This window comes from Lemur catta, chromosome 8 (assembly GCF_020740605.2).
Source record: "Lemur catta isolate mLemCat1 chromosome 8, mLemCat1.pri, whole genome shotgun sequence".
NCBI classification, from domain to species: Eukaryota; Metazoa; Chordata; class Mammalia; order Primates; family Lemuridae; genus Lemur; species Lemur catta.
The window spans coordinates 84,701,991-84,716,483 of NC_059135.1; the positions used below are offsets into that span (position 1 = coordinate 84,701,991).

At 34.9% G+C, this 14,493-nt stretch overlaps 2 protein-coding genes across 11 annotated transcripts in view; one reads left to right on the forward strand and one right to left on the reverse strand.

Annotated features, from left to right (window-relative positions):
• The window catches only part of R3HDM1 (R3H domain containing 1), a 181,901-nt gene that overhangs the window by 145,253 nt on the left and 22,155 nt on the right, over positions 1 to 14,493 (reverse strand). The window lies entirely within an intron of this gene.
• Positions 8,989 to 9,597, forward strand: LOC123644029 (trafficking protein particle complex subunit 2-like). The gene has a single exon (XM_045560136.1). The coding sequence runs from the start codon at positions 9,063 to 9,065 to the stop codon at positions 9,495 to 9,497; it is 435 nt and encodes a 144-aa protein (XP_045416092.1). The 5' UTR covers positions 8,989 to 9,062; the 3' UTR covers positions 9,498 to 9,597.

The following is a 14,493-nucleotide window of genomic DNA, read 5'->3' on the forward strand; positions in this document are numbered from 1 at the left end:
ATGGTATCTTAGTGCTGTTTTAATTGGTATTCCTCTGAATGAGCTTAAAATTTTTTCAAGGTTAAGGTCCATTATTTATATTGTTTGAGAATTGTCTATTTATGTCTTGTCCTCATTTTTCTATCAAGTCTTGGTCCTTTGTTCCTCAGTTTTATTTGTCCTTTAATTATTAGGCATTCTTTATATATTAGGAATATTGGCCTTTGCCTGTAGTATAGGTTGAAAACATTTCCCCCCAGGTTGTCAGCTTGTCTTTTTGACTTTTTTCATGGTAGTTTGGGCCATGTGAAATTTTATTTTTATGTAGTCACATTCTTAAACTTTTTCTTTTATAGCTTCTGTATTTTGAGTCATATAAAAAAGTCTTTTCCACACACAAAGGTCAAAGAAGAAAATCCATGTTTTCTTCTAGTATTTATATAGTCTCTCCCTCTCTTTAAACTAGATCCTTAATCCATTTGGAGTTTGTTGTGGGGTTTTGGTAACAGCTTTATTGAGATATAATTCATATATCATACATTCATCTATTTAAAGTGTCAAATTCAGTGCCTTTTAGTGTATTCACACAGTTGTGCAACCATCACAGTAACTTTTAGAACATCTTCATCATCCCAAAGAGAAACATTGTACCGTTCAGGAATCACTCCCTTTTCCTCCAAACTCCCTCAGTCCCAGGCAACCACTAATCTACCTGCTGTATAGATATGCCTGTTATGGACATTTCATATAAATGAAATCATACAATCTGTGGTCTTTTGTGACCGCCTTCTTTCACTTAGCGTAATGTTTTCAAGCTTCATCCATGTAGCACCATGTATCAGTACTTTTATTCCTTTTTATTGCTGAATTATATTCCATTGTATGGATATACCACACTTTGCTTATCCAATTATCAGTTTATGGCCATCTGAATTGTTTGCATTTTGGGCTATTATGAATAATGCTATGAATATTTGTATGCAGGTTTCTGTGTTGAGTTTATTATTATGCACGGAGCAAGATGTGAATTTAATTTTATTTCCTTCCAAATGGCTACCAGTACCATTTCTTAAAAAGTCCATTTCTGCTTCAGTGATTGGAAATACCCTTTTTATTACGTCCCTTTGTAACTGGGTGTTTCTGGGTTTTCTATTCCACTGCTATATTTGTTTATTTATGTGACAGAAGCATATGGATTTAATTATAGAAGCTTTATAGTATATGTTTTAATATCTTGTAGGGCTAGCCCCAATGGCAGTTTTACTTTTTTAGTTTCTTCCTGGCTGTTTTTCTGTTTGTTTTCCCATACAACTTAGTATCAACTTGCCCAATTTCATTAAAGAAAAAACCAAAAAACAAAACAAAAAAAAAACTTGGTATTTTTGCTGGGATTACATTAAATTTAGAAATTAAAAACTGACATCTTTATAATAGTGAGTCATTCTACTCAAGTCTACTTTTGTGACTTTTAAAAGTGTCGAAAAATTTTCCTCCTATAGATTTTGTACACTTCTTTTTACACTTATTCTCAAGTATTTAATCTTTGTTATTGTAAGTGGAGTTTTCTCTACCATTATCACTGATAACTAGGGTGTGTGTATATGAGACTACTGATTTTTGTAAGTTAATTTTATACCTGGCTATCTTACTGAATTCTCTTTATCACCTGGATTAGTTTTACCAGTAATGTCCTGTGGTTTTCCAGCTATACTACAGGTCAAGTATCCCTTATCTGAAATGCTAGGGACCACGAGTGTTTTGGATTTCGCATTTTTTTGGATTTTGGAATACCTGCATTATAGTTACTACTTGCATCTCTAATTCAAAATCCGAAATACTTCAATGAGCATTTCCTTAGAGCATGTTGGTGCTCAAAAAGTTTCATATTTTGGAGAATTTCAGATTGAGGATACTCAACTTGTATCATATAATCTGCTAAGACAGTCTTAACTTCTTTACCTGTTCTTATGCCTCTAATTGATTTATCTAACTATACTGATTGATACCTCCACTATAATGTTAAATTGCAGTGAAGATAGTAGGCACTTCGCCTTGTCTAGGTATAAAATTTCTGGCTTTAAGATTAAGATACGGATATTTTATCCTTTAAAACTAATCCTGTAATTCCTACTTCTCAAGGGGGGGATTTTTATCATGAATGGGGGGATTTTGCTGAAGGCTCTTTCAGTATCTCTGGAGATAATTATTTTTCCTTGCAAATCTATTAATATGGAGTATGATACTAATGGGTACCCTAATGTTGAACCAGCCCTGCATTCCTACAATAAATCTCACACGGTCATGGTATATTACTTAATAATAATACCATTATTTTATTTGGTATCGTATCGATATTCATAAGGGATACTAGTTTGTAGTTTTCTTTCTTTTTGTAGTATTGTTCTTATCAGGTTTAAGTATCAGTACTATATTTTTGTAGCGTAAAGGGAGTTCAGAAGCTTTCCAACATTTTCAATGCCCTAGAACAATTTATAAATAGCAGGAATATCTTACACTTTAAGATTTGATAGGATTGCTCTATGAAACCATCCAGACCTAATGAGTTTTGCTGGGATAGTTTTTTAATAATGTTCTTTATTTCTTCTGTGGAAATTAGTCAGTGTAACCTTTCTAAGTCAATTTTGGCAATCTGCATTTTCCTAGAAAATTAATCATTTCATCTAGGTTTTCAAATTAATTGTTATGAAGTCTGCTAAGTAGTCTCTTGTAATTTAAAATTTTTTTTAAAAAATTATTTTCAATGGTTATTTCCCCTATCTTCTCTAATTTTGCATATTTGCATTTAACTCCTTTCCTTTACATGATTAGGTTGGCTAGTGATTTGTCTATTTTGATAATTTTAAAAATTTCAGAATATAGATTCAATTAAGCCTACTCTTTTTCTGTTCCCTACCTCATAAATTTCTGCTTTTGTCTATTATTTCTTTTCTTGTGAGTTTGACTTATTTTGGACATTTTAAAAGATTCCTATTTTAATGGTGCCCTCTTCTGTCAGTATAGCAAAGTCCAGATATTTCAGTTAATTGTTTTTTGTTCTGGGGGGAAAGGCTGGGTATGAATCATGTAATTCTGTGGTTCTCTTTGTTTTGCTGGATTCTGAATTTCCTCTTTCAGTTTATTTCCCCTTCACTATCCAACTGCCAAAGGATGCTTCTCATTACTTAGGTACCTTCTTTTTCTCCCCTAGAAGCTATGCATTTTAAAGACTGCCTCTTAGAACTGTATGCATTTTTAATGGTCCCTCATATTATCTATTTGGTACTTTTTTTTAAAAAAAGGATTTTCAGACTTAGGGTGGGCTTATTCTTTCCCGCTAAGTGTTTAGATAAAGCTAAGTTTCCCTCTCTCTTTTGTCCCCACCTTTCTCTGCCCATGCTTGCCAGAAAGTCTTATGGCAGGCAAGAGCCAAATGAGAGCTTGAAAGACTTGGGGAGTTTTCTCTTTTTTACTTACAGTTATACTGAAGTCTTAAATTCTCTTCAAATTATGCAACATTTTCAAATTCTGTAGAGATTTGTTTTTTCCTTCTTATGGTTTTGTATTTTTTTGGAGGAAAATTGGTAGGCAGGAGCTAGATGGGTCTTCAGTTATCTGGAATTCCTCCTTGACAATTTTTTTTGTAACAGCTTATTGACATATAAATCAGGTATCATTTAATTGCCCATTTAAAGTATACAATTCAATCCTTTTAGTATATTCATATATTAATAGTTGTATAACAATCACAATCAATTTTAGAACATTTTCATCACCCCATGAAGAAACTCTGTCCTATTTAGCTACTGCCTCCTAATTCCTCCATTCCCCATCCAGCCCTAGACAACCACTAATCTGTCTCTATACACTTACCTACTCTGTACATTTCATATAAATGGTATCATACGATATGACCTTTTGTGACTTCTTTCACTTAGTACAATAATATTAAGGTTCATCTAAGCTGTAGTATGTATGAGTAATTTATTCTTTTTTATAGCCAAATGACATTCCATTTATAGATATACCACAGTTTGTTTACCCATTTGTTGGTTGATAAACATTTGGCTTGTTTCCATCTATTCACTACTATGACTATGGTGCTGAGAACATTTACATACTGTACAAACTTTTGTGTGGACAAGTACTTTCATTTTTCTTAGTTATATACCCAGGAGTTACATTGTTGGGTCCAATGACAACCCTGTTTTCCCAAGTGTTTATACAATTTTACATTCCCACCAGTAGTGTGAAGGCTTCCAATTTCTCCATATCCTTGCCAATACTTTGTGTCTTTTTGGTTACAGCTAAACCAAACCAACCAACCTAGTGGACATCAAGTGGTATCTCGTGGGTTTGATTTGCATGTCCTCTATAGCTAAAATGTTGAATTATCTTTCCATGCACTTATTGGCCATATGTATATCTTCTTTGGAGAAATATCTATTCAGATCATTTGCCCACTATTAAACTGGGTTGTGTCTTTATTATTGAGTCATAAGGGTTCTTTATGTGTTTTGTATCCAAGTTCTTTATCAGATAAATAATTTGCAAATGTTTTCTGCCATTTGTGAAAATATTTCACTTTCTTGATAACATCCTTTGAAATATAAAACTTAATTTGATGAAATTCAATTTGTATCTGACATAACTTCAAAACAATTTACAATATTATATACTCATTAACTAAAAAAATATGTACTAACTAGGAATTTCTGAAGTATATGTACATGTTTTTTAAAAATATGATGCATAGTTATCTTTGGGCTGAAGAGAAGTCAAAAAATGTGAATAAAATGTATATAGACTTTTCTGAGGGGTAAAAAGACAATTTTTTATAAAATCATAGCCTAAATGAGTCTCCTTGCCATTAGGCTACAAAGGACACACATATTAAAAACAGTTTGGAAAATATGACAAAGCCAAATCAAAAACCAAAGGACCTGGAATAATAAAAATGTACATCTGATAGTCTGCAAGAGCAGCAAGGCCTTTGGTAATGCTGGCCAGAAGCTTTATTATACATAATCTCTACAACAATGTCTAAGAATTAATACTTAATTTCTTTCTTCTTATGCTCATTTCTATAACTTTGGAAGAACTAGTTTTTATCCTAGGTCCTTAGATAGCTGTAAAGGGGAACTGACTCTCCAACTAGGTGTGGGATGTATAATGTAATCATAATTTTTTTTCCCCAAAAAAGTTTTCTATCCCTTTGAGTATATAAACCAGTTTTCCCACTGCTGGTCATTGTCTTCTTAGCTGATAATTAATTCAGCTATACAAACAGATTTCTGAGAGGCTGAAGGTAACCAATAATGGTGCAGTCATCTAATCACTCACTGAAAACAAATGAAAGATAATTCTTTTGCAAGTACATGGGACACAAAGTAGAAAGCAGTATTTGCTCATGCATTACTAAATTATAGAAACATTATCACATAAGTAAAATAACACCTTAGACATAGCTTTACTACCCTACATGACATTTAACATCCAGATCATTTAACTTGTGTAGCAAATAACAAAAGGTCAGAGAATCATTCTAGATGCAGGTAGTGGAACACAATCTTAAGTGGCAGAGGAAAAGGGATAACTTAGTTGTTTAAATTTAAAAATTCCTTGCTGGGCGCAGTAGCTCATACATGGAATCCCAGCACTTTGGGAGGCTGAGGCAGGAGGATCACTTGAGCCCAGGTGTTTTGAGGCTGCAGTGAGCTATGATTACACTACTGCATTCCAGCCTGGATGACAGAGCATGACCCTGTCTCTTAAAAAAAAAAATTCTCATCTTAAATACCCTATTAAATAAAATAGCTGTTTATAGTCAATAGTATACTTCAAATTCATCAACTGAGGAAATAGATTTTTCTAATTTCTGAACAAAAACAAAACAAATGGACGAAGAGCTAATCCTTAAAAAGGGTCTTTTGTGTAATAGGTATGTTCCAGGCATTCCCTATGAGGCAAGTATTATTGATATCCTTATTCCTGATTAAGAAAACTGAGACACAGATAGGTTAAGCAACTTGTCCACACTCACACAACCAGGGAGCAGTAGAGTGAGGATTTGAAGTGAGCAGTATGGCTCTAGAGTCCATGTGCTTAACCACATTCTTTGATCCACCTTTTTCTCTGTGATTGCAAAAATTAAAAAAAAAATCTTCTACAGTCTTAATAGGTTTAATTGACAAACATTACTATCTATTTTGATTTATTCCTTTCTATGGTACAGAGTAGGGCAAGTCCAGTCCATGTATTCCAATATTAAACATTAAATAAGCCACGGTAAAATCTGCAGGACTTAGTAAATGATTGGATTGAGGGAGACAGAGAAAATAAATATGATACCTAAGTTTCCAGCTTGAGTGACTGTGTATGCAGAAGTGAAGTTTAAGATCAGGATGTCCTGAGGTAAGGATAAGGGAGGGGGAAGTCTTCCCTTTGCTGTCCCCCTGCACATTCTTTGGCTTTTAAGGCAGAGAAATCTCAGGACGGAATGGTTAGATCCCTTATCCACTTGAGCCTGTTTCTTATGTGGAGGCTGTTCCCTTAGCAGCCAAGTCATGACTCCTTATCCCTTTCTTCCAAGAAGTCACCAATATTCCCTTCAAATAGGATTTCTTTTAATGAAAAACTAATTTTTTGAAAAAGTACTGTTAAACTTGTATCAATATTGGACTCCATTTCAAAGGAAAAAAAAGAAAAAGATAGAAAAACTGCATCCAGGAATAAACTCTGAAATAAGAACAACAGATGATTCTTGGGCATAGTTTAGCCCTTCAATAAAAAAAAAAAAAAAAAAGCTGTAATGAACATGATGTTAGTTTAATTTTTAATTAAAAAGATTTAACTTTATTAGGCCGGGAGCAGTGGCTCACACCTGTAATCCTAACACTCTGGGAGGCTGAGGCGGGTGGATTGTTTGAGCTCAGGAGTTCGAGACCAGCCTGAGCAAGAGCGAGACCCCGTCTCTACTAAAAATAGAAAGAACATTAGCTGGACAACTAAAAATGTATCTAGAAAAAATTAGCCGGGCATGGTGGCGCATGCCTGTAGTCCCAGCTACCCGGGAGGCTGAGGCAGAAAGACTGCTTGAGCCCAGGAGTTTGAGGTTGCTGTGAGCTAGGCTGACACCACGGCACTCTAGCACTGGCAACAAAGGGAGACTCTGTCTCAAAAAAAAAAAAAAAAAGATTTTACTTTTTTAAAGGGAAGATATAATACATGTATCTTGATATACTATAAGATATTCAGCTATGAAGGTGAGCAGGTGAGATACTCAGCTTATCCATTCTTGGCAGAACATTAGTCAAGCAGTGAGCCCCTAGCCGCCTCTGCTGCACAGGTAAAAAGACCACACTTTGCAAGTGAAAAGTAAAGCTTATGTATGTATGTGTACGCACACTCACAATGTAATCATCTACCTTTAGGAGTAAATCAAAGTTACTGTCTTGTCAAGTTACTGACTCAAGAGTTTAACAGCACCCAAAGTAACTGGGTGTATAAACCAAAGGAGTACTAATTAATTATACTGGTCTCTAACTGGACCAAGTCTACAAAGAGAAACAGATTGTTAGGCTGCAACAGGGATTACCAGCCTATGAGCTGCAGATTGCTAGGGAACTGCTGAGTTAATGCAAGGGACTCATACATCCATCTGTATCTCAAGCACTACTTCTGACCTTTTTGAATTTAAAAAGAAATTCTTTCACACTTGAAAAAGCTGAGAACTTGACCACATAGTCAAGCAGTAGAGCCAGCAGTGATGATCCTAGTAAGGTTGAAAGCATCTTACCTAGGTTTACAGATTTGACTGTTTCTTTCCCTAGGACAGGTATATTCCTACCAGACCATGCAATCAACTAATTTATCTTAATTTGAATCTCTTGCTCACCAAACAGCCTTCTAATTATAATTTGTCTTCCCATGCAGATTAACCTGAAGAAGAGAATATACTGGAAATGCTGACAGAAGCAGTACTCAACTGTCACAGTAAATTAATAATCTGGCATTCAGATTTATTCAGTCTCTGCAAACTTCACTAACATGTATGACCTCAGTACTTGCTTTACTTTATGTGAGTCTACAGAAACAAAATTTCTGAGTTCTCAAAGTTGAGGCTTCAAACATTAGATTTCAATAACATACACTGTATCTTGTGACATCTCATGGCATTACCACTCTTACCCCTAATCATCCCCTTTCAAATAAAGAGACTATGTATGATAATATCAAGAGTTTTACAGATACCTAGATTAATATTCCAAAACCACAATCAAGTTTACAAAACAATAACAAACAAACAAACAAAAAAACTGCACAAAAAATCTATCTACTTAAGTAGGGTGTGTGTAGCTCAGGGAGAGTAGAAGTTGTTCAGAGTAGTCAATGCAATAAAATAAGATGCAAGAGTGATAATATGAATCCTAAGTTATTTAATAAAGTTTTCAATTTTACTATATGCATATCTGAATTTAAGTTTCAGATATATCTTTTTATTTTATAAGGCAGTAATTTAGTTTATTCTTATTGCTGAAAAGAGCTCTGAACAGTAATTTCTAGTAATGAAAATTTAATTAATTACTCTTAAGGAATATACTTTATTTTGTAAGCAAGTAAGAAAAAGATGAATATACCTGTGAGAAATAGCCAAAGAAACAGTTATTTCACAAAAAAGAAATTAAAGATTTTTGATTAAAGAAAAGCAATTTTAAAAAGAGTATTTTTGAGCTGGGTGAGGTGGCACGTGCCTATAGCCCCAGCTACTCAGGAGGCTGAGGTGGGAGAATTGCTTGAGCCTAGGAGTTTGAGTCCCCCCCTGGGCCACACGGGGAGGTCCTGTCTTCAAATAATAATAAAAAAAAAAAGGTGGCATTTTTCACTGGCAAGGACAGAATTGTGCCAAGTGTAAGGAGCACCCAGACAAATGTGCATTCTCAAATACTGTTGATAAGAGTAAAAAACGGGGGGAGTGCATTCGCGAGGGCTGCTCCGTGAGTCGCAGCTAAAGCTGCGGAGCGCGGGTCTCCGCCGTGGTTACGGACTGGGCGTTTCCGTTGTCGGAATCTCGCGGCAGGAGCCATATGTTGAAGACAATGTCTGGAAGCTTCTATTTTGTAACTGTCGGCCACCATGATAATCCAGTTTTTGAAATGGAGTTTTTGCCAGCTGGGAAAGCGGAATCCAAAGACGACCACCGTCATCTGAACCAGTTCATAGCTCATGCTGCTCTCGACCTGGTAGATGAGAACATGTGGCTGTCGAACAACATGTACCTGAAAACTGTGGACAAGTTCAATGAGTGGTTTGTGTCAGCATTTGTCACTGCGGGGCATATGAGATTTATAATGCTTCATGACATAAGGCAAGAAGATGGAATAAAGAACTTCTTTACTGATGTTTATGATTTATATATAAAGTTTGCAATGAATCCATTTTATGAACCCAATTCTCCTATTCGATCAAGCGCATTTGACAGAAAAGTTCAATTTCTTGGGAAGAAACACCTTTTAAGCTGAATGCAGAAAAATTCTGAAATAAACAATGTTACAACAATGGGGTATACTCAGGAATGTGTACATTGTAAGTAATGTGATTAAATAGCCTGGAAAACTTTTACTTGTAGTCTCAATGTATCTAAACTTAATGAAATTCCTGTATATTTAAAAATAGTACATTCTGTTTCATGTTGCTTATCAACAGATTAATATTTGCTTGTAAACAATGGTATTGATAAAGAGCTCCTTATCAGCAATCTTGAAACATTTTTATTTTAAAAATTGAGAATAATGTTTTGACTTTCTTAATTCAGAAAGCTTGATCTTGATATGACAGTCTAGAAACAAATGTCATAATCATGGTTTGATAGATTTAAAACTAAAAAGATTCTGCAGTAAGGCATGAAATCAATGGCACATGTTGATTTATTTATCCATTTAGAGTCCTGGATCCATGTTTGGGAGACTGGGACCAGTTACAGTGAACTGTGTTGTTTCTGTCACCTTGTTGTTGTATTTCCTTCCCCTCAGACAATAAACTAAAGATTAAGTGAACCTGTTGGTATCTGTACTTGTAAAAAGTTGTAAGGGAATTTTATAGTTGCTATCAAAGAAAAGCTTGGAGCACTCTTAGCCTTTTAGGCTGTACACCAGAGTGGGCTGGGAGTGGTCTCTTTAGTACTATGGTAAGTGTGATTTTCTAGCAAAACAGCAAATGTCCATTGAAAAACAAGTAATCAGGTATTTTCTAATTGTGATAACTTGATGAATTTTGTTCCATTCTGAATTTGAGCAAGTAATTAATTCTAAGCTTGATCATGTATACTTATGTGAAGTTGCTACCATCAGTTTTTACCCTATTTATTTGATTTCTTAAATAAAGATGTTTGTCCAAAAAAAAAAAAAAAGAGTAAAAAACGGTCCAAACTCTCTGGAAGTCAATTTAGCAGTATGTACCAAAAGGCTCATACTGGCCGGGCGTGGTGGCTCACGCCTGTAATCCTAGCACTCTGGGAGGCCGAGGCAGGTGGATCGCTCAAGGTCAGGAGTTCGAGACCAGCCTCAGCAAGAGCGAGACCCCCGTCTCTAATAAAAATAGAAAGAAATTATCTGGCCAACTAAAATGTATATATAGAAAAAATTAGCCAGGCATGGTGGCGCATGCCTGTAGTCCCAGCTACTCGGGAGGCTGAGGCAGTAGGATCGCTTAAGCCCAGGAGTTTGAGGTTGCTGTGAGCTAGGCTGATGCCACGGCACTCACTCTAGCCCGGGCAACACAGCGAGACTCTGTCTCAAAAAAAAAAAAAAAAAAAAGCCTCATACTGAACATACACAGGACGACCACTTAGAAGAATTTTAAGCAAAAGGAAAGTTACAACATACATCAAAGCATTGTTTTAAAAGACTGAAAAACTGTATACACTATATAACTGGCTGTGTAAATGGAAATGCAGTACATTCAATAAAATCAGAAATTCATTTAGTGGCATCCAAAAGGATGATAACATTTTAGGTGAAAGGAAAAATAAACCAGACCACAAATCGGTATGTACAGTATGATCCAATTTTTAGTTAAAATAAAAAAGAAATAATATTCATTTAGTGATAACTATTTGCCAGGAAATGTGGAAAATAAATTTTAAAAAGATTGGAAGGGCATATACCAAATGTTAACGTTAAATAGCAATTTACTGGTGGCTAATTTTCATATTTTTGCTTATCTGTGTTATATGTCTTCTGTGAACATATCTTATACATTTACAAAAATATCAACAAAAATCTATGTGCTAGGACCTATACTTGTGGGAAATGTGACTCTTTTCTGAGAACTACCTTATTCTGCTCTGCACTATAGAAATTTTTCTGTACCATTTTAATCCACCATTTGCAGACTGATATTTCATTCATCTCACTTCTAAATAATATTTCATATATAGTAAGTAAGCAACTGCTCATAACTAATTTATTGCCTAGGTAGAGATATAAAACATACAGAATAACTCATAAGAGCCAAACTGTAAGCATTAAAAATTAAGACTGGTATTGTATAGTTTATTTTTAGTGATTGGTCTTTCTTATCTATACTAGGGTGATAAAAGTAGTCCACTGGGCTTTGGTACTTACCCCACGCCCAGCTCCAACTTATTTAAAAAACAGTAATAGCTAACATTATTGAGTGCCAAAAAGGTAACTGTAATCATTTTATACCAAATACATTGCTAAAAATTTAAATGGCTAACAAAGAGCCAAAGAGTACAAAACAAAATCACATAAATCACCCTTACCAAAAGGAAGACATATGTTAACCAAAATCACTGATACAGATACCTGATCGAGGATCAAATTTGAGTCTCATAGTCATAGCAGCAAGAGCAAAAGGGAAACAAGATAGGCACACAGTTCTCATTCTCAGAACATGAGAAAATATATAACATCTTTAGAACAAAGAGGATTTTTCTTTGCTTTACATTAAAAGGCAATTCTTAAGTTAGCTTTGGCAGTGTATAAACAAAAATTAAGTTATATGGTCCCTGCACAAAATACATGCATGAATAATCTCCCATACTAAGGATTTCAGATAGCCCAAGTATCATCCCATAGGCAACTTGCTGGTTGTTAAAGGATTTCCTTACAAATCAGGTTATCTGCCAAACAAAACACTTGAATTTAAGATATTTCTGCCAATCATTGTCAAAAGAATAAATGATAGAGAGGATGACCAAATAATTTATTGTCCAAACTGAGATACATTTCATAGTGAAAGAGGATGCTATTATTTTTGTTGGGCAACAGGTATAAACTGGTATGTGTGGTCACACTAGTTATCTACTTGACAGCAAATGGTAAAGGTAGAAAGTAAAAGGAAAGAATGACTTATTTATTTCCTGAAGAAATTAAATGAAATGAACAGTTAACACTTACTGAAGTTGAAACAGGAAGTTTACCTTCCCTAAAGCTGATTTGTCCCAGCCAGACAGGGTTAGTTTACTAAGCACACTAGGCTTTTACCTGCTAAAAGTATGGGACTAAGGTATGGATGAAAAGGTGAAAGCACCTGGCCACCTAAACTCAGTTCAACTGTGCGGGTCTTCATGAACCTGAAGGTATAAATAAATGTGAGAAGGAACATTTTATACAACTAAGCAGATAAAAGTTTTTGAAAGTCTAGATATTCGTAGGTAATCTTCTAATTTGTAAGATTAAGACTTGCTGCTTGGTAATACAGACTGGATTATTAGAAGAAATGCAACTAAAAAAGAAATATATGACCACCAATTGCTAAGCACTAGTACTGACAGTAAATCATATCATCTAATACTGAACATCATATTATTTATTTTGATAGGGGTATGTTAATACACCACAGAGTATATGCTGTATGATTTCAGAATAACTCTTGACTAAATATCCTACAGAATATTTGGGAATGATGGTCCAACACACACTGGAAGATGCTGGCTAGCAAGATCAAATGCAAAAAGTAATATTTACTTTTTGGAGTAAGTGAATATTACACATAAAAGCTCACAAATCTTGAAAATCTCATCTTAGTTTCACCCAAAGCCTGGATACCTACATGCCTCATTACTACAAACAGCCATTAGTCACCTGCTGTGAAGACAGAGAAAGAAAACTAATACAAGATAAATTTTAACTACCTGAGGATCATGAGATAATGTTCACTGGCCTATTTCTTTTTAAAACTAAATATTCCTAATTCAACCATTCCCTCTATGATATGATTTTCTAGCCTTTTGTCTAGCCATTCAAAGGCCATTCCTCTAGACCAATCTTGTCAGTTTTTCCTTTAAAACTTGGTTGCCTGTTTTAAATTGATGCAGTTGGACTGGCTAGCAATATAGTAAAAAGATACCTACCCTAAACAAAAAGCCAAGCTTATAATTCACTTAACTTTTAATTGTCATTTTGTTGTTTTATACTAAATTGATAGCCTTTTTCATGAACTGGGTCAAGTCTTCTTACCCAGATCTTGTAGTTGATTTTTCCAAACCTAAATGCAACTTATTATATTCTAGTTAATGTATTAAAAACTTTTATTTTGAGCCTCATGTCTTTTGTTTTGTTATGCCACTTGATATTGTTTTCTCCTAAGTTAGCAGACCAGGGGAGAACTAAAAACTGTCTTACGATAACGAAAAGTTGCCATAAAGTGTAAACTTTATTTAAATACAGAACTGAAGCCAACAGATAAAATGGCATCAAGACTCTGGCTCACTAAAAAGAGAAAAATTTTTTTAGACAGAGTTGACTTACAATGAAATAGGCATGTGCAGTGCAGACTCCTGACATCAGAAGCAATCTTCAGAAATCTGGTCGGGGAGTCAGGTGAGATCACCTATGTATTAGTCAGGTTATGCTGTGATAACTAACCCCTAAAACTCCCTGGGTTAATACAAAGACTTTGTCTCACTTGCACCACACATTTGTTACCACTCAGGTGACTCTCTAGTACAGAAGTTAGTAAACTAGTGTAGTCCCTTGCACTAAGAATGGTTTTTACATTTTTTAAGAATTGTGAAAACAACATAAAAGAACCACAACACAAAGAATATGTGACAGAAATGGTATGTGTCCTGTAAAGCCTAAAATATTTACTATCTGCCTTCTATGTGATGACTCAGAGATTCAGGATGCCTCCAACCTGTGGCTTCTGGCTTCTTTCTCTAAGTGGCTCTGCCATCTTAACACATAGCCTCCATGACAGTCTCTTCTGCTCACAGTCTAGAATGAGTCATGTAGCACTACGAAACTGCAATGGGGCTGCAAGGTGCATTCTTCCAGATGCCCAGGAAGCAGAAGAGTACTGAGTATGCATAAGCATTGCTAGTCTCTACCACAACTTGTACATTTTTTATTCTTAGCCAAATATTCTATGATTCTAAATATTTCAACTATAATTTTTCACTTTTAGCAAAAATTTTAGTGAAATAGTTTTAATAAAATGGATTCAGAAAGAAATGCATAAAACACCACAGCTCACAGTAAAGTAAAAATG